The following is a 19,006-nucleotide window of genomic DNA, read 5'->3' on the forward strand; positions in this document are numbered from 1 at the left end:
ACACCCTGAGTTGTCAGCAGCTTGTCCGTGCCTCTGAACCACCAGCCTCCTGTCATTCAGCTGAATCAGAGGATACTTCTCAGTCACCTGCTAAGGGTGTCCACATCCCCTGTTTGGTATATTTGGCTAAATCACAGGTTCTATGAGCAGCCGCTAATCACAGAGTCGTGGACAATGGCCCCCTTTCCAAGCCTGGCTCCTCGATTCGGGAATAGTGAGGGGAGAACGATTAATAGTCTGGATGAAAGCTTGAGGACATACGGTTTGCCGGAGAGAAAAAGTGAATATTCTCACTTCTTGATCTCTGCCAACTTTATACTGGCCCAGCTGCTGCTCAGGGCAAACACACTAGTCCAGAGTTAGCTGTTCCCCTAAGATACGTGTCACCCCAAGCCACAGGCCAGCACCGAAATGCAGGTCTCCCCATCCGCACAAAGGAGCTCTATCCTCAAAAGAACTTTGTTTCTTGACCAGCTCGCTAATTGTGATTGAAAACACCAGCTCCCCAGCAATGCTCACGCATCCGAGTTAGCAGAAACAAGACAGGCCCTAATTGCTCCATTTACATAAAAGTAGAAACATACAACTTCTAAATATAAATCTCTGGCACATCGTTTCTTTTGCAATTACAGTAAAATAAGGTACCAGTTTCCCTCCGGGCTCCTCCTCACAGCAAGCTGCTCCCCGGGTTCGCTAGTGACTGCTCCTCCAGGCGAGCACAGGGCCAGCTTAGAGTTGGAGCTTTGTTAAGTAGCCAGTAAATCAGAACGCCTCCGCTAGGTGCAGCGCGGTGGCAGCGGGCCACTCTGCCAGTGCGGTAGTCGGTGGGACCGAACTCCACACTCGGGAAAGGGGCAGTCTGCGGGCGCCAGGCCTGTGCTGCCGCTCGCCTCGGTCGGCCCGGAGACCGCCAGCCCCACTGCAGGTCCCGGTCCCTGACATTCCCTGGCACTGAGGGCTGGGATCAGAGATTCCCAGCTGCACTCACTGAACAGTGATTTTTTTCCTTCCCCTCCCTGAATTCTTTAGCTGCCAAAAGGGGGGGAAAAATCAAGAGCTGCGCTTTTAAACGAAGTTGCCCTTGCTGGTGTTCAGGGTAAAAATAGAGGCTGCCGCTTGGACCGGCTTGGCCCTGAGTCCAGGCGTCCCGCGAGCCGGGCTGGAGCTGCGCATTCGGGAGTGATCCCTGGAAACTACCAGCAGGTGCTGCTCAAGGTACGGTGGCAGACTGAGAAGGGACCGGGCCTGGGTGCAGGGAGTCTTCGCGGGAGGGGCAGGAAGTGAAAGAGAAACCAACCCGGTTCAGAGCTGCGCTGACCAGCGCACGCCCTGGGCCCTGGAATTCAGAAGGGAAACGCTGATCCCCAGCCCAGAATATTCCACAGAAGCTATTTTAACCTGCCTGCTTCCTTCACCACCCCAACTTGATTTCCACGGAAAGAGAGGAGACTTTCCCAGCTCTGAGGTTGGGGGATCCAGCTACTACGTCATGTCATAGCTGATAGACTGACTTAGCAGGTGGGCACTTCCCGTGGTGTCAAAGGCCAACAGGGTCTCAGAGTGACCCCTGTAAGGTGGCCTCTGCAGTCAGGATCCTGACATTCCCACGACACACATGTACCAGAGATAACATTCTTTATGACCACTGAGTTTTGACCCTGAGATTATAGATCCCATTTTATAGATGGAAACACTGAGGCTTGTGTTTAAATGATGAAGAAGCCTCAGAGTTCGGGGTCTGATCGAGGCACTTCCCTGTGCCACCCACACTACATTGGGGTGTAAGTGGTGCTTTCCTTGAAATGGTGTGTGAGACGGGGGTGAGTTTCGATGCTTAGAGCCTCTTATCAAACAGTATGGAAGTGCCTCTCTTCCAAGGGTTTGTGTTCATCCTGGGGTGGGTATGGGATCGAGCATCTCTGCTTTTCTTTCTGTCTTTGCCACTCATATTCCTTGCTTCCCCTGTAACTTCATTTCCTACTTCGGTTCTACAGTTCTTAGAATGCTCCTTTCTCTCCTCCTCCCCCACACAGAGCTAGCACCCACACTTTGCAGTCAAGAGATACCCTTGCACAGACAGCTCCTGGTGTCCTAAAGGAACCTTCCCCCACTACACATCAGGAGACCAGAGCCTCTACATTTTGCTTGTGGGCACAGTGAAAAGTTTATTTTATGCATGTTAAATCCGGCACACAAAACAACATATCTGGTCATATGGCTTTCATTAGCTCCCAATTTTGCACATTTTATCCAACTTGTCATGTGAACCTGGCCAGTGCCTCAGCTGTACTCATTCCTGAGCACAATGGCCTGTCTTCACTGTGCTTTATTGGGGTGTTCCTCCCTCTGTTATCTCCCTGCCGGGGCGATCCCCCCAAAAGAAAAGTGCCCAAACTAACTTTACTTCTATTTCAAAGAAGAGTTCACTTCTTTTCATTAAACTCATGTTGATAATGTTTATAAATTATAGGACTTGAAGTTCTAGCCTAAAAGAACGATGTATTTTGTGTGTGTGTGTGTGTGTGTGTGTGTGTAGTTTTGTTTTGTTTTCTAGTTAGGAAGTTCACTTGCAAAGAAGGACCATTTCCCAAGTCTGGGGTGATGAATGATGCATGAAGCAGGCATTCAGTTTCAAGGTGTAAATTAATAGTGTGAGTCAAGGCAGAGAGACCATCACCACATGGACATACAGATTTTCCTAGGTTTTCCTCAAGAAACTGGCTATTTTAATCATAATTATAAAATTAGACTTCCTATAAAGAACACTGTGAATTTTTCTTTGCTGCGGGAAAGAAAAGTGCTGTGCAAATAGAGGGGGCTTTATGAAGGAGCAGATGTTTTATGTACAGACATGAAACTGAACCTGAATAGAACAAGACATGAAGTGCGAGGAGGATGAAGTCAGAACGGGGCAGTCTTGGAGATGGAGGTGTGTGCGTGCTTGCTTGACTCTCTCCTTTTTTTTGTAAAGTGTGGACTAATTCTAGCCACAGGCTTTTCTGCGCACTACATCACCCAGGTAGTGTCTCAGAAGCCAAGAGGGATTTCCATAGATAATGAATTATGAAATGTCTCACTCTGGAAAAACTAGTCATCTGCTGATGTCATGCTGATTCTAACCAATCCTAAACAAAGCCCCAGCCCTCCTCTTTGAGAGGTACCAATGTGTGAGTGTAGGACTAAGTACTACAGTATAAAACTTCACAGTGCCAATGCCATGAAGAGGAGCTCAGACAGCTCTGACCTCATGATACAAGAACCGGCTGGCAAACCAGAAGGGATCTGAAAGGTAATGTTTTTAAATTCTTGCTTATGCGCTCTCTACACATTAAAAGTCACTATGGCTAAGGGGACTTTTACAACTTTTTGGCACCTTCGTAGGTATTGTAATTTGTATTGTTTTCTATTGTGTAGGCAGGTTAATACTGTTTTTAATAGTCTTGGAGCATGCAAATAGATTATGTGTTTATACAACCCACTCAGCACACATATACAAGTACATATGCCAAAGAGAAAGCTATTTTTAAGAGTTCCATTTGCGAACAGTAAATTCAGGGAACACACACATATTCACATGCAGAGAGAATCCAAACATTGATAAGTTGCTCTTATCCAAATGCTACTATTAGGACTCTCGAGTTGTTTAGAGTCATTAAACTTTTAGCTCTATGTTAGTCTCCCTTGTAAAACTTAACTGCACCACAAAATGCTCCGGGTTCTGTATCTGAAACCCCAAATAGGTGGGTGACGTTATTATAACACAAAGATGTTTTAGTGAACCATTGTAATTCCCATGCCCCTGCTTCCCTCAGTCTTTAACCTCCCCCCTTCCTAAAAATGAGAGTTTTAGGTAATATGGACAGTCTTAGCAAAAACAGCAGAGTCCTCAGTGTTTCTGGAACTCAGAGTCCTTTCACTCCTGCAAAGGTGTCAGAGGGCTTGTAACCAAGAATGTCTTGTGCCTTGTTACTTTCTGAGAAAGGTCGCATTTGTAAGGTTCAGGAAGGCGTTGCTACCTGTCAGAACTGGAAGTTTAACTTAGTGTCACGATTTTATCAACCTCTTCTCCTTGGATGTAGACCTTATGCTTCTAGTCCTGACACCTAATTAACTCTGTCCTCCTGACCTGCTTTGCTTGACTAAAATGCTGCGAACATGGTATGCATCAGGTAGAAGCAGAGTGTATCTACGGAAACGAAGAGGGCTTATGTGTAGGGAAGAAACTGAGAGGGAAGGACAGCTTTAACAGATGGATGCTTTAAAGATACTTCTGCAAGATAAAAGCAATAAGACAGAAAATGAAAAGGGGGTGTGCAGAACTTAAAAAAAAGCCTCAGAAAGCCATTGTTTGAAAATGCACATTTGTCTTGTTCTGTGAGCACTGTAATCCTTGATAATTTCAGCTCTGCTGTTACTTTGAAGGAAATTAGGAAGCAGCTAAGCTGGCTGCCATGAATACTATGGTCAAGACTGGGGGTGGGCACGCAGAAAACAAAATAAAACTAGCACATGCCAGAGAAAAAGGATTTGTCGATATATTTTAGAGATTCTTTCCCCATAGGGCAGCTATTCACATTGTAAGAGTATATTCTTTTTATGAAAGAACATGTGAGAAAGGCCAAATGAATTCTGTGCTTTATCTGAGAAGCCAGGAAAAGGGACAGTAGGCTATAATTTGTGAGATGTGTGCATCCAGGGCAGGGAGGGAGGGAGAGAGAGAGAGAGAGAGAGAGAGAGAGAGAGAGAGAGAGAGAGAGAGAGAGAGAGAGAGAGAGTATCTCTTCTCTGACTAGGGCATGTAAAATGCTGCTTGCCCAAGGGAGCTTCCAATGCCCTGCTGTGGTGCCCAGTTGGCAAAAGCAGAGTGTATTATATGACCCCAGACAAAAGTTCTGCTGCGCTCCAGGTCCCATCGGATCGCCTGCTGGCATGAGGACCCTGGACATTTAAATATGAATGAATGGCAGAAAGAAATGCTTCTGGATTCTGTCAGGCAGAACAACCAGCTGTCTCAGCCCCTCTGCCCCAGGCCCAGTCCCCTGACCTGTACCTACTGAGGACTTCCCTCAGCCCCATGTCAAGGCCAGGTGGGTGCTTGCCTGCTACCGGGTAGTGAAAGGCCATGGGAGAGAGGATTTCAGGGGCACACTTTCCAATCAAGTTATCTCGGCGAATGGAAACAGCACATTTAGTTTGTTTGGGTTTCCCCTTCCAAAGAAGGAAGGTGAACCGTATTGAGCAGAGAAAGATGAAAAGAAGAAAAAAAAAGTAGAAGAAAAAGAAAGAAATTTCTAGACCAAAAGTGAACCGAATTAGGAGCATTTATTGTAGAAAGGACTGAAGAGTCACCCCCCACCCCCAGAGAAGGGTAGGATTTGAAGAGAGGTGTGCGTGAGGGAGCAAGGAGCAGAAGGCAGGCAGCCTGTCAGAAACGGGCTGTCCCTCCTCCCCAGTCACAGCTCTTACTCACAGACGCCCTCCCTCTCCCATTCACTCGCTCACTTAGGGCCAATCCGTCTCTCTCTCTCTCTCTCTCTCTCTCTCTCTCTCTCTCTCTCTCTCTCTCTCTCTCTCTCCTCTCCTCTCCTCTCCCCTCCCCCCTCTCCCTCCCCCTCCCTTGCTCTCTCCCTCTCTTTCTCCCCCTTTCCCTCTGTCTTCTCTCCCCCTCTCTCCTTTCTCCCTGTCTCTCTCCCTCCCATCCTCTCTCAGTCTCTGTCTCCCCCCCACCCTGTCTCTTCCTTCCTCCCTCCCTCTCTCCCTCCCTCCCTCTCTCTCCCTCCCTCCTTCCTTCTCTTTTACTCGGAGACAGTCAGAACTCTCCTTCCTGACAGCCACAAACCTACAGCCCTGACTGCATTCAGAGAGGGAACCTGCAAAGAAAACTTCACAGGAAACTTTTTGCTCTTGTTCCAGAGAATTTGCTGAAGAGGAGAAGAAAAAAAAAGTCCAAAAAACCTGTGCGTGAGGTGGGGGGAGGAAAAGCAGGGCCTTTAAAGAAGGCAACCACACGACTTTTGCTGCCAGGATGCCCTTGCTTTGGCTGAGAGGATTTCTGTTGGCAAGTTGCTGGATTATAGTGAGGAGTTCCCCCACCCCAGGATCCGAGGGGCACGGCGCAGCCCCGGACTGCCCGTCCTGTGCGCTGGCCACCCTTCCGAAGGATGGACCTAACTCTCAGCCAGAGATGGTAGAGGCTGTCAAGAAACACATCCTAAACATGCTGCACTTGAAGAAGAGACCCGATGTCACCCAGCCGGTGCCCAAGGCGGCGCTTCTCAACGCGATCAGAAAGCTTCATGTGGGTAAAGTGGGGGAGAACGGGTATGTGGAGATAGAGGACGACATTGGCAGGAGGGCCGAAATGAATGAACTCATGGAGCAGACCTCGGAGATCATCACCTTTGCCGAGTCAGGTGGGTGCTGGCGTTGGGGGTGGGGGCGGGGGCAGGGAAATGTATTTCGTTGACAGTCCTAGCAGGAACTTCTTTCCCTCCCGCTAGAGACTACCCGGGAAGGTTATTAGTTATTAGGTGGTGGTGGCGCCTGAGAGGCAGAGGAGGGGGAGAGGACTTCTTTGCCAGGGAGCCCTGCCCCGCGATGGCTAGCTTACACTTGCTAAATAAATTCAGCGGTTACCCAGAGAGGAAGCTCTTGGGCCAGTCTGGAGCTGGAAGGCAGTCTGCCTGGGGCTCCCTGGCTGCCCTGCCTAGGAAACCAGATCTGAGCAGCCAGATGAAAGCAGGGCATTTGGGGGTTTGGGGGTGCAGAGGCAGCATCTGGACCCCAGCCAAAGTTCTTCTGGGGTAGGAGTGAGAGCGCCTGGGGGCCGGGTGCAAAGGCAGCGCTGAAGCCACTGTCTGAAAACAAATCTCTTTTAAATGTCTGATCTGGGGCTACATTGGAGCCAGACTCAGGCATATTTCTTAGTGACCATCATTTTCACCTCTGGAAAGCCTGCCTCTGTGCACAAACCACCCAAGACAGCAAAGAGCTACTCCCAGGGCAGTTAACATTAAACTGGTGATTACTTTCGGGACAGTGACACCTTTGCTTTCCGAATAAAATCAGAACAACCATAATAAAAAAACAAGCAACAGCATCAACAAAAGCCAAAGAACCTCACCCCCGGCCCCGTTTTATTCTTTGTAAAGTTACTAAGAACTTTTTGCCAAGGAAGGCAACCTTGACGACGTACTCTCAGACACTATGACGAACTACTCAAGCCTTAAGAGGAAGAACTTGAATAGATTCTAACCATTGGCTCAGGGCCGCACTAACCTGTTGATGTAGAGGAAGTACCTGTGTAAAGCTGAGACCCCAGCCTTGGCCCTGGCTACTCAGACCCTCAGGAGCACACAGATCTCACTGCAGGGCTGTAAGACTGTTGGAACTGACATACAGCTGAGTTAATAATACCTTTTCACTTTCATGGTAAATGCCAGGCTAAGGAATAGGATCCCTTGCCAAAGCCATTTGAAAGGAATGCCATTGTTTTGTGTGGTATAGCATATGGCTAGCGAAGTACGTGCAGGGACTCCCAGCATTTTGTTTAAAAGTTTACGGCAGCAGTATAAACAATTAAGGCGACACTCAAAATTTCCAATCCTGAAAACCTGTTGAGTCAGATGTTCTGTTTCGAGAAAGCCTTGCAAGACCTGGGCATCCTTGGGGACTGGGTAGGGTGGGATTCCACAGGCTGCTGGCTGGCTGGCTTCCTACTTGGGAGAAGCCAGGCTACCCTTCCTAGACAGGTTAACTCTCAGGTCCTTCCTACTTTCTTATCTATCAGCTCCTTCTTGATACAGCTCCCCAAACCCTGGTCATTGTGACTTTATTTTCTGAATCTTATTGAGGAAAAAGACAGGTTGGACTTTTTAGGTTGCTACTCAATTTTCTTCAACTTGCATAGTTGGAAGGTGAAAGAAAATCTTTAAAACATTGGGTGGTGTGTCTGGGATGGGTTCTGTGTTTTAGAAGATTGATCCTGGTCCTCACAGTTTCTTATAGACAACCTTCACTGATGCTGGCCTCAGTTACAGTTTTGACTAACTTGGTTGTAACTCTGTCATGTGACTAAGTATACATCTGACTTCCACCATGTTTAACTGCACAGTGAGTGCCTTCCCTCTGACTTACTGGGCTTGTACAGAAAATTCATGATTTGGCAAAGAATTGGACTGTTTAGCTCTTTCTTACTTATGGCTTTCTCAATGCTAATGACTCTCTCAGTTAAATAGGATCTTGTCATTTTTGCTTCTCTGTTGTTTATTTTGAGAGAAAATGAGATACTATTTACAATGGTGATTCCCTGGACTCACACATTGATGGAGTGTAAAACCTACAAGTGGAAACTCCTATAGTCCAGGAACATGGCGCATTGGTTACAGTAGCTTAGTACTCATGTGAGAAGTAGCATACATTGGCTTCCAGTTGATTTAATATAACCTCACAGATGTAAGTAACAATCATAGTATAGACATCTGTTCTCTAAGTAGCATAGAATATGATGTAAGCATTTTGCTGATGCAGGAAACATTATGTATCATCTGATCAGTTAGAGCAAGTGCATGAAAATGAACCGCAAAGATCTGTCTTGTGCCTTTTGGAGTAATTCTACTTTCCTATGTAGTAGTTAACATATTTCCAGAACAGAAAAGGGCATGTGCTTTTTCTCTTTTCTTTGCAACCATTTGTACCACATAGAGTGCAGTTGATGAGTGTCACCTGTAAGCACACAATCGATGTGCCTTTTCATATCAAGATTTTTGGTATGGGATATGTGTTTTACTTTGGTCTCTTTAGTCATGATTATTAGATAAAGGTGGCAAAACCCATGAGAATAAAGAGACTCCAAGGGCTAGAATACCTTGATCTTTTAACTGAATTTGTCCTACTGTATTCAGGTGGGAAATATTTCAAATTTGTGAAGTTGATTTGGATTGCCTTGACTAAGCAGCAGGTGTTCACTCTCAAGTTCTCTGAAATCTGTTCCAATATGTGAATTTTATTTTATAGGTGTCACCCAAGAGTGCCCCCAAAGTTAGCATATGACTGGCCCCAAACTCTCAGTGCTCACTTTTCTTCAAAGGAATGGCAGCATGGATGAATAAAGGCAAGCCAACTATGGCTTCTATTGTCAATGAAATTGAGATCAGAGCATGTCTTGGCTAATACACCGTATTTTTGTCTATTTTTGCTTTATTATAGTAGGACAGTAACAGCCTACCATTGAGTCTACATAGATCCTGCCATAGTTAGCTGCTGATTTTCACAATTAGCCTACATAGGATAGAGAAACTGAGTCTGAATCAATAGCTACTGTCCAGGTGTTGTCTAACGTGGCATACCTTGCCTCTCTCTTGGAGGACACCGGGGACAGAAGATCTGAGTTAGACATGAGCTCCCCAGGAGACTACTTTTCTACACCCCAAGAAATCCATCTGAAAATGGAGTAAACTCGCACAGCTCCGCTCCCCGCCTCTGCCTTTCTGTGACCTGTTTTGTGAGTTACACCTCACTGAGCCTCTTAGGGTTTCACACGTATCTGAATTTTGGAAAAGATTGGCCACCAGAGGGCGCATCCCTAAACCTTCATCTCTATCAACTAATCTGGAAAAGGCAGTTTTGTGCCTACTGGAAGCCCCAGCTTGAAGCACCCTCATCTGGAAGATTATCAATTACTTCCTCCCTGCAATCCCATCTTCCTGCAGGGTTAGGATTTTATGGACTGGGAGGTGCACAACTCCTTGTAATACCTTAAGTAAGACAGAGACACAGCAATAGGAAAGCTGTGGTTCACATGAATATCCCACAGCTTCATCGGCCACAGAGGAGAGGAGTGATACATTTCAAAAACAAACAAAGCAGGGCTTGGGATGTGTGTGAATCATCAGCCACACTGATGTGAGCAGAGGCGCTCCCTAACACGGTCTCCAGGGTTTTACAAAAACACCTTCCATCTCCCCCAGTTAGGCTTCCTAGTTAGCCTGCCTTATCAATGCTTTTCACAAGGGACAAATGACAAGTGACTTCTAATATGGAGAGAGAGAAAAAAAAAGACTATTTATTTAACGCCTGATAGGAACATGGAGTTCAGCTGCTGGGGGCGCATTTGTTTCCCAGCTGAGAGTGTGGAGAGAAACCGTGGGGGAAAGATGTGCAGAGAGATGAGCACCGGCTTTTTTTTTTTCTTTTTGCCTGTGGAGTGGGTGTACTGTAGTGGGGATGGGGAGATGTCAGGAAAGAGAGAGAGAGAGAGAGAGAGAGAGAGAGAGAGAGAGAGAGAGAGAGAGTTTTCACAGGGAGAGAAGGAGTACTTTCCCACTTTTTATGAAAACACTTATTTGTCTTGGCCCTTCTGCTATATCGCACTTGAGCATGATCTCTTCGCTTTAGCTCAGAACTCTTCATGACTGACTGGTTCCTAGGTCCACATTTACAAGTGTAAAAGTTTTCAGGAACTCTGGAAAAACTCTCCAGCTTGACTCTTGAGAATTTTTTATTCTATTTATATCATGAAGTTAAGACTTCTCTCTCTTTTTTTTTTCTTCAAACATTTAACCCTTTTCATCATCATTTAAACGGGAGAGGCGGTGGAGGATAAGTTACTCAGGCCTGAGGATTAACAGTAATTCAAAAACGATCCCAGTGAGAGCTATGAAAGCTCAAAAGTTAGACGGTATGATTGGTACAAGCAAGCTAACACGCCTGTTGTAGGCAAGATGCTCGATTGCAGGACAGGGGGATGTAACCTCTCAGACCTCCCTGATGCCTTTTGCAGAAACCCCTGGAACCATCCAGAGGCTGACTTAGTACCTCTGAGGACACTGGGTCTGTGACGCTGGCCCCTGTGCCACTCACTGGGCTGGATCTAGGTACAGGGAAGCTCGAAGAAGAATGGGAAGTTAAAGTTACACATATTTACAGCCATACTGTGCTTCTCTCGCGCTGAGCTTAAGTGTGCACTGTGAATGGCAAGGCTTTCCACGTGAACAGCGATGGGATCATTACCGACGTATAAAAGGGCAGCATATTTTACCCAGGATGTTGGCGAGGCTAAACTGAGCTGAAACTTTGTGTGTACTGACTATTTAACTGGAAATTTTCAGTCATATGCTCCCAAATCTGATACCTGGACTTTGATGCACGTGGCATTTCCATATTAATGTTCGGGAAGAGAGCAAGCAGCCTGCTTACTGAAGCCTTGGCATACCTTTATGACCAAGCTGGAGAAAAATCCTGAAAGCAAAAGAGAATTGCTACAAACCCCCTTCCTTTAGGCTGACACAGACTTCCTTTCTGCCCAGCCCTCCCAGCAGGCAGCATTTCAAAGGTATTCCCTATAAGGGACAGCATTTACCCCTAAAGAATGTTCTGTCCATTTTTTTTTCTGCTGTGCTGTATGTCCACCAAGCTCCCAGGGGCTTAAGTGATGAGGTAGGATCACCCACATGGGTTTGCGTGGGACTTTCTTAGTGAATTACTCAGACAGAGCAGGCTGTGATACAAGCCTTGCTCACAAGCCTCAGGACAGAAAATAGCACAGAGGAGGAAAAGAACGTTACAGGGGTTGTTAATGAAAGGTTAATGAGCCAGCAGGTCTCTCTGGGGAGCTGCGGCCTGGTGGAGGAACCCAGCACACACCTGTACACCCAAGTGCCATACTTGCTTATGCAGCACTAGGGGAAGGCATTTATTCCAGGATTTTACAGCCCCAGATATTTAAGTCAGGCCTGAAATGAATGGGAAGTTGATCCTAAGCATCTCAGCCTTAGATATCTTTCTTCCCTTTTCCAAATCATTACATGTTCAGCGTGGGGCCTCCTGGAAGCGTCACTGCAATATAGCCATTTCACTCAGGTAGTAGGTTATATTTTTCATCCTTATGTAACTAGCTTGAGCATTGTAATATATTTCTGAAACCAACAGGTCTGATAAATGGTCAGTCTGCTTCAGCTCCCATCCACCTCACTCTCCCCACACCCTTCTGCAATGAAAGCTAAGGTAAAAGAGAAAAAAAATGCACTGCTTAATAAGTCAGAATACAATAGAACTTATAAAATGTACCTGCGTATGAGGTAGACGGAGGAAGACTTGACTCTCTCCTCCCCCTGTCCTCCTGGGCATACGGCAACAGCATTTTCATGAAATTGGATCTCAGTTTTATTTTTTTTCCCCCCTGATAAAATATCATGCAACACACAAATAGCAGTTCCAGAAATGGACACCAGGAGAAGGAGGGGACAGGCATGTCAATTAGTAGGGGAAATTCCAAATGTCAGAAATATGGGGGAGAAATGAAGCAAGCTAGAGCAGAAACAAATACAGGAGCCGAGGCTTGCGGCTGGCTCATTAAACCGCGGCGAAAATCAGCACCCTTGCCTCCCCGTGACACACAGGCAATGGCTTGCAGTTAATTGTCAGCCAAGACCAGCCTGCAAGGCGTTTGATGATGACTCTCTGAGTCTAATGCAGCAGCACCTGACAGACTGAGTCCCCTCTAATGAGCTCTCTCTTTGTATGATCCTCTGGCAGGAACACTAAATCATTTGCTTCCCAGTACAGCGCCTGTGAAGAAGGGGCGGAGCTACCCCATGCATGAGAAACTTGTTCCCATGCAGCGAGGAGCCTTCCTGCAGGCTGTCTAACAGGGGCGCATGGTCTCAGCCTTGCTGACCAGGATAAAAAAGCAATTTCCACGCAGTCACTTGTTCTAGCATGCCAGTTAATCCTCTCTTGTCCCCTACCCCAACATCTGCAGGCAGCCCAGGACTGTTTATGGGAAGCTTGGTAGGAGCAAGTCAGCATGGCTCTCAGGCCCCTTCCCCTCACACCCATGCCAAGTGGTCGAGGACAGAAGAGGTTTGGGAGACCATTGCCCTTCTTGAGACCTAGTGAACTTTGCCAGTCAGGAGCTGTTTCCTAGAGAAAGAAGGCAGCCTCTCCGGGCTTCTCTAATTTAGCTGCTACTTTTGTTCTCCCTGTCTGTGAACTGACCCCCGGGATAGCTCAGAACTACAGAAAGGGTGCTGCTTGGAGGCAGGAAGACACTAGGTAGGTGGTTGATACTTTCCAGAGGAATAGCAGATGTGCCCCTACAGTGGAGGAACATGCGCTCTTCCAGGTCCCCTGGACCCTATCCCTCCTTCACCCCAACCTTTCTGGACACCTCATGTGCCCTAACACCCTTATGAAGTTTTATAATAACTATTCTAGATTTTGCTCCCTAGAGTCTTTTGCTTTCTTATAAAATTAAACAACAACAATAAACGCACTTAACCTGAGCAGAAGATGATAGGATTCACTTTAAAAACTGTCACCCTGTTTACCTTCCTTACTGTTCTCTGCTCTTACATGCCATGGAATCAAAATCTATTAATTATTTATCTTGACTCCTGACAGAAATGGGAAGTCACTCAGTAGAATGTCTCTGCGTACCCTATCTTCCTGGCAAACTTCTAGGCAGTTGCCAGGGGCTCTCCGTGTCTATAGTCAGTGCTTCCTGGCCCTTGTCTTTGTGAAGCTAATGTAATCATAGTGTACAGTGTGTTAGGTTGAGGTTGGAATCTATAGTGTACCATGCACAGGAAAGCTTGCCTTCTGCTGCAGCGCACTTGAGACTGTGCTGAAATTTATGGGACCATAAACATCTAAAGGTCTCCATTGATGAGCACGGCTGGGTTTCTGTTAGCTATGGAGACCATCCTTGGGAGCTGTGATGTCAAAGATAGACCTCTCAAAGATTGTTCCCAGATTGTACATGTACTCCATGTATAGCAGGCAGCTGTTAGCATGGACATGGTCAGGTAAAAGAGAGCAGGCTTTTATATGCCTCCCGATAGCAATATGGAAGGGAAGGGACATATATTTTCAATCAAAAAATTCTAGTCTGGACACGTGTTTCTTATCATAAATGATACTGTGTAATAAATCTACAAGTGCCTGTGAAAAGAGAAAGAAATAGCAAGGTTCTGGCCCTACATCTAGGTAGATCTCTGAGTGGTTTGGGGGATGTTTTTGTTTGAAAAGCAGGTAGAAAGGAAGGCATTTTTTGGTGTTTATTTGGTGCATTTTAAATGAACAGAGGCAAAAATAAGGGATTCAGAGTTAGGAGTTGCTTTCTTAATTGAAGGCAACTCAATGCTAATATGGCCCCATTTGTGAATTAGTAGCTTAGTAACTACCTACCCTCTGCTGCACATCACACCACAGCAGTGAACAAGACAGATGTGACCTATGCTGGTTTCCTAAACTAAACTGCCATGAGGGTGGTCGTAGGTGAAGAGAAGGAAGGCGATGGAAAGTGACATCTGGTCAGCTGGGCCATAGGGACTTGGATTTATATGAGGCACACCGTCCAAACTCATGGGAGTCTGTTGGATACTGAAACCAAAAGGCCACACGAGAGGGGACAACTGGGGTAAGACCCACTTTTAGAGAAGATTTCTTTAACTGCTTAACAGAGAAATGACTTGAGAGAGGCCCCATGAAAAGCTTTGTAGGTTGTTTGGTAAAAGCCCTGCTGCTCTACCTGGGCACAGGTTGACAGACAAATTCGGCCAGGTGCTGACTGCTGACAGGAAGAAAACATGGTCTCAAAGAGTCTGGCCCCCACAGACACACACATAGCTGCAGGGGACAGAGCTTTTGGCTTTTTTTTTTTTTTTTTTTTTTTTTTTTTTTTTTTTTTTTTTTTTTTTTGGGACAATAATGCCACAATTTGTCAAGGCATCCATGGCTTTTCAGCTAGGTGAATCCATTCAATTCTTTCCAACCTCGGTCAAATGTTATCACATTATTCTCATTTCATAGATTAAACTAAAATGCAGGAGCGAATAAAATCTGTGCAGAAGCTCAGGCTTCCTTCACGACAGAGCAAGGCCCACACACTTGTCTCTGTTAGTAGCGTCACCCATAGCTACCCAGTTCTGTGTAAGTGAAACATGGTCGCAAGCGACATATAAAGAAATTCATGGGACTCTGTTCAAATAAAACTGCATTTATAGGCACTGAAGTTTACAATTCAGTTAAGTGTCACATGTTTAAAAAATGCTATTTTTCTTAAATCATTTCAAAACTGTAAAACCCTTTCGACTCAGTGGCCACATGGAAACAGACTTATCTCAGGTGTGGGCTGTAAACTGATAACCGAGCATTGTGAGAGTGGATAGCAAGGATACCTGAAGTTAGTGATAGATGTGCAATTTTCAACTAACATGCATTTCTTTTTTTTCCCCTCTCTCTCTTGTGCCATTTCATCTTCAGGCACAGCCAGGAAGACACTGCATTTTGAGATTTCCAAGGAAGGCAGTGACCTGTCAGTAGTGGAGCGTGCAGAAATCTGGCTCTTCCTGAAAGTCCCCAAGGCCAACCGAACCAGGACCAAAGTCACCATCCGTCTGTTTCAGCAGCAGAAGCATCCACAGGGCAGCTTGGACGTGGGGGAAGAGGCCGAGGAAATGGGCTTAAAGGGGGAGAGGAGTGAACTGTTGCTATCCGAGAAAGTGGTCGATGCTCGGAAGAGTACCTGGCACATCTTTCCAGTGTCTAGCAGCATCCAGCGCCTGCTGGACCAGGGGAAGAGCTCCCTGGATGTGCGGATTGCTTGTGAGCAGTGCCAGGAGAGCGGTGCCAGCCTGGTGCTCCTGGGGAAGAAGAAGAAGAAAGAAGTGGACGGAGATGGGAAGAAGAAAGATGGAAGTGATGGAGCGTTGGAAGAGGAAAAGGAGCAATCACACAGACCTTTCCTCATGCTGCAGGCTAGGCAGTCGGAAGACCATCCTCACCGCAGGCGTAGGCGGGGCTTGGAGTGTGATGGCAAGGTCAACATCTGCTGTAAGAAACAGTTCTATGTCAGCTTCAAGGACATTGGCTGGAATGACTGGATCATTGCTCCCTCTGGCTATCATGCCAACTATTGTGAGGGTGAGTGCCCAAGCCACATAGCAGGGACCTCTGGGTCCTCACTCTCCTTTCACTCAACCGTCATCAACCACTACCGCATGAGGGGTCACAGCCCCTTTGCCAACCTTAAGTCATGTTGTGTGCCCACCAAGCTGAGACCCATGTCCATGCTCTATTATGATGATGGCCAGAACATCATCAAAAAGGACATCCAGAACATGATTGTGGAGGAGTGTGGCTGCTCCTAGAGCTGCGGGGTCCCAGAGGACACGAATCTAGACAGTCAGAGAAGACAGTGGCAAAATGAAGAAAAATACAAAATATCTGAATTAAACAAAACAACCAGAAAAATAGAAATAAAAAAAACCCACAAAAAACAAAAACTAAACTGAAAACAAAACCTAATGAAACAGATGAAGGAAGTTGTGGAAAATATCCTAAGCCAGGGCTCAGAGATGAAGCAGCGAAGGAAACAGGGATTGGGAGGAAAAGAGAGAATGGTGTACCCTTCATTTCTTCCAAAACCAAACTGATTGCATCAGTTTTATCCAAACTGGGTATTGTCCTCTCTCCTGCCTCTTGCGGTTCCCTTGCGAGCCTGGAAGTCTACTTGTCTGTTCTGCAGTAATGTGGGCTAGCACAACCCAAATACGTCTAGAAAGCCATGAGTTTTAAAGGGCCAGTCCCACCCAGATACCCAGGTCATAAGTATGTCTATGTGACACTATCTCTGTGTATTTCAGTGTGCACACATATGTGTGTGCACACACACAGGCACACACACACACACACACAGAGGTATTTCCACACACCACATGCATACACATACTGGTAAAAGAACAATTCTGTGCAGGTGGTCACATTTTCTTTTCTGTACCACTTTTGCCACAAGACAAAATCAACATAAAAGCATTGAGAACAAGAATGGGAAGAGTGAAGGATGAAGGAAGAAAGAATACCAAGTCACATTTCGTTAAGGTGCTTATGATCTTAGAACTATGCAACCTAATAGGTTTGAAACTGTTTACCTGAAAGAGGACAAAAAGAGAGACTTTTTTGTATTGGAAGTAACCTGATTAATTTTTATTTTCTTCAAGGAGAGATACTTGAAAGGAATATGTTTGTCCATCTGTTGGATTCAAACATTTCTATATTTTGTAAATGTTGTTTTTTTATCGTTTACTATTTGCACTACAATGGTGTTTGACCTGTCTAATCCTTATTTAACAAGTATTTTCTTTGGGTGGGGGTGGGGGTGGGGTTTAAGAGCTGCACTTCATGTGAGCTATAAAAGAACTGCTACAGCACACAAAATAGCTATTTTTATTATTATAATTATAATTATTATTATTATTTTGTACCTTAAAAATAGACACATACACCAAAGACATTTGTGTGAGCCTTTAAACAGTCTGTCTGTGGTTGATATTGTTCGCCATCAATGAGTCAGGGCTTGAGGGTTAAGGTTGAGTCAGGTGGATTGTGTTCAGGCTTAAGAGACCTGAGAGGTTTGGATTTTGACTCTTTTTTACATCCATGAAACAGGACATTTCATACTGGATGTACAGTAGTGTACACTGTTGGATTATCAAGTTCAAATTCATGAGACTACATGCTTGTATGTGTATATATACATTGCTTGTGCATATGCATACCTGTGTGTATATATACATGTATTGTACCATGTCCATACACATTTTAAGCACTTCAGGCTGTCATTTTTTAAATGTTCTTAAAACAATGAATGTTTGTGTGCAAAACACAGTATTTTTAAGAAGGATAAGTGATAGATTTTTCTTGCTTTTACTCTGTATTAGGTGGGTACATTTCAAATATTTGGATGGGAAAAAACCTGAAAATCCCAGCGAGTATCCAGCGAGGCCCTCTTTAAATGTACAAGATGAAATCCCCCCTCTTTCTCACCCCTGCTCCCTACAACTTATCCCCTGTGGGGAAAACAGGATGTTAATAAAAACAGTGGGCTGAGTTTTTTCAACTTATATTTATTATTTATTGGAATCAATCTTAAATCAGAAACTTTTTGGGAAAAAATATCTCTAGGCTAGAATGAAAGTTCTTTTTTTTTTTTTTTTAAAAAAATAGTGTTGTTACTACTTAAATAATAAAATATTCAAGAAAGTATTTAAGGCAGTTGGAGATAAGAGTGAGAACATTTAGGAGCCAGGGAGTAGGGTAGTTGTACAAATCTCTAATATTTTATTTTACAGCCAAAAATATTGACCCGTAAGTTTGTATTTTTCAGAGGCAAAACTGAAAAGATTGTCTTATAAATATCAAAATACATGCTTAAACTCAAGTCTCTAATTTAGCCCACTATTTTGCTTGCCTAAAACAGCTGATAAACTATACATCTATGTATTTAAAATACAGAGCCTTATTTTTACGGACTTGTTGGAAGTTTGAAAACTTTATAAAAAATGAAAATCTCTAATTGAGAAAAACTATATTCCTTGGTATTTTATAAAACATTGAAACTTTTAGCATTAAGTCAGTCCATAGACTAAAGTCATTGTAGGAAAATGAGATACAAGTGAGAAATTAAATCTTACAAAAGCAGGTTTAACTCTTAAAAAAAAACTAAGTCAATATATATTCTATATACTAAGTCAATACACCATCACATTAGGCTGTATGTAGGCAATCTACTTTAGTCTTGTTACTGGGCAAACATACTTACTATGTTCCAGGGGCCTTCCCTGTTTTATGCAGAAAATGCATGTACTGCATAAGAAATGAATTATAATTAAGGTCCATTGACCTTGGAGATCTTGCATGTGGGGACAAATGGCATGGTGAGGAAAATTGAGGGGAAGTAGATGGCCAGGTTCAACTTTGCCAATTTTTTATGGAAAACTTTAGGGTCCTCTGAACGGTTTTCTTAGGACTGGAGCGAAAACTGGGACCTATAGACACAGTGGAGGTCTACTGTGCCATATCAGAGCAGATCTAGACCATGGGAAAAGCAGGATTTATGAAACTACTAATTATAGTTCTCATTCATCTGAGATGGATCTGTAATCTTTTAAAGTCCTTTAAATTCTAGATGTATTGGGGGTAAGCTCGGGTTTGATTAGTAACCATA

The 19,006-nt window shown here is 44.8% G+C and overlaps 1 protein-coding gene across 1 annotated transcript; it reads left to right on the forward strand.

Annotated features, from left to right (window-relative positions):
- The first annotated feature begins 3,208 nt into the window (after positions 1-3,208).
- Positions 3,209-17,111, forward strand: Inhba (inhibin subunit beta A). Its single transcript, XM_057786951.1, has 3 exons — positions 3,209-3,289; positions 5,914-6,413; positions 15,265-17,111. The coding sequence occupies exons 2-3, from the start codon at positions 6,026-6,028 to the stop codon at positions 16,149-16,151; spliced, it is 1,275 nt and encodes a 424-aa protein (XP_057642934.1). The 5' UTR covers positions 3,209-3,289; positions 5,914-6,025; the 3' UTR covers positions 16,152-17,111.
- The last annotated feature ends 1,895 nt before the right edge of the window (positions 17,112-19,006 follow it).

The sequence above is a fragment of the Chionomys nivalis genome, chromosome 13, assembly GCF_950005125.1.
Source record: "Chionomys nivalis chromosome 13, mChiNiv1.1, whole genome shotgun sequence".
Classification (NCBI taxonomy): Eukaryota; Metazoa; Chordata; class Mammalia; order Rodentia; family Cricetidae; genus Chionomys; species Chionomys nivalis.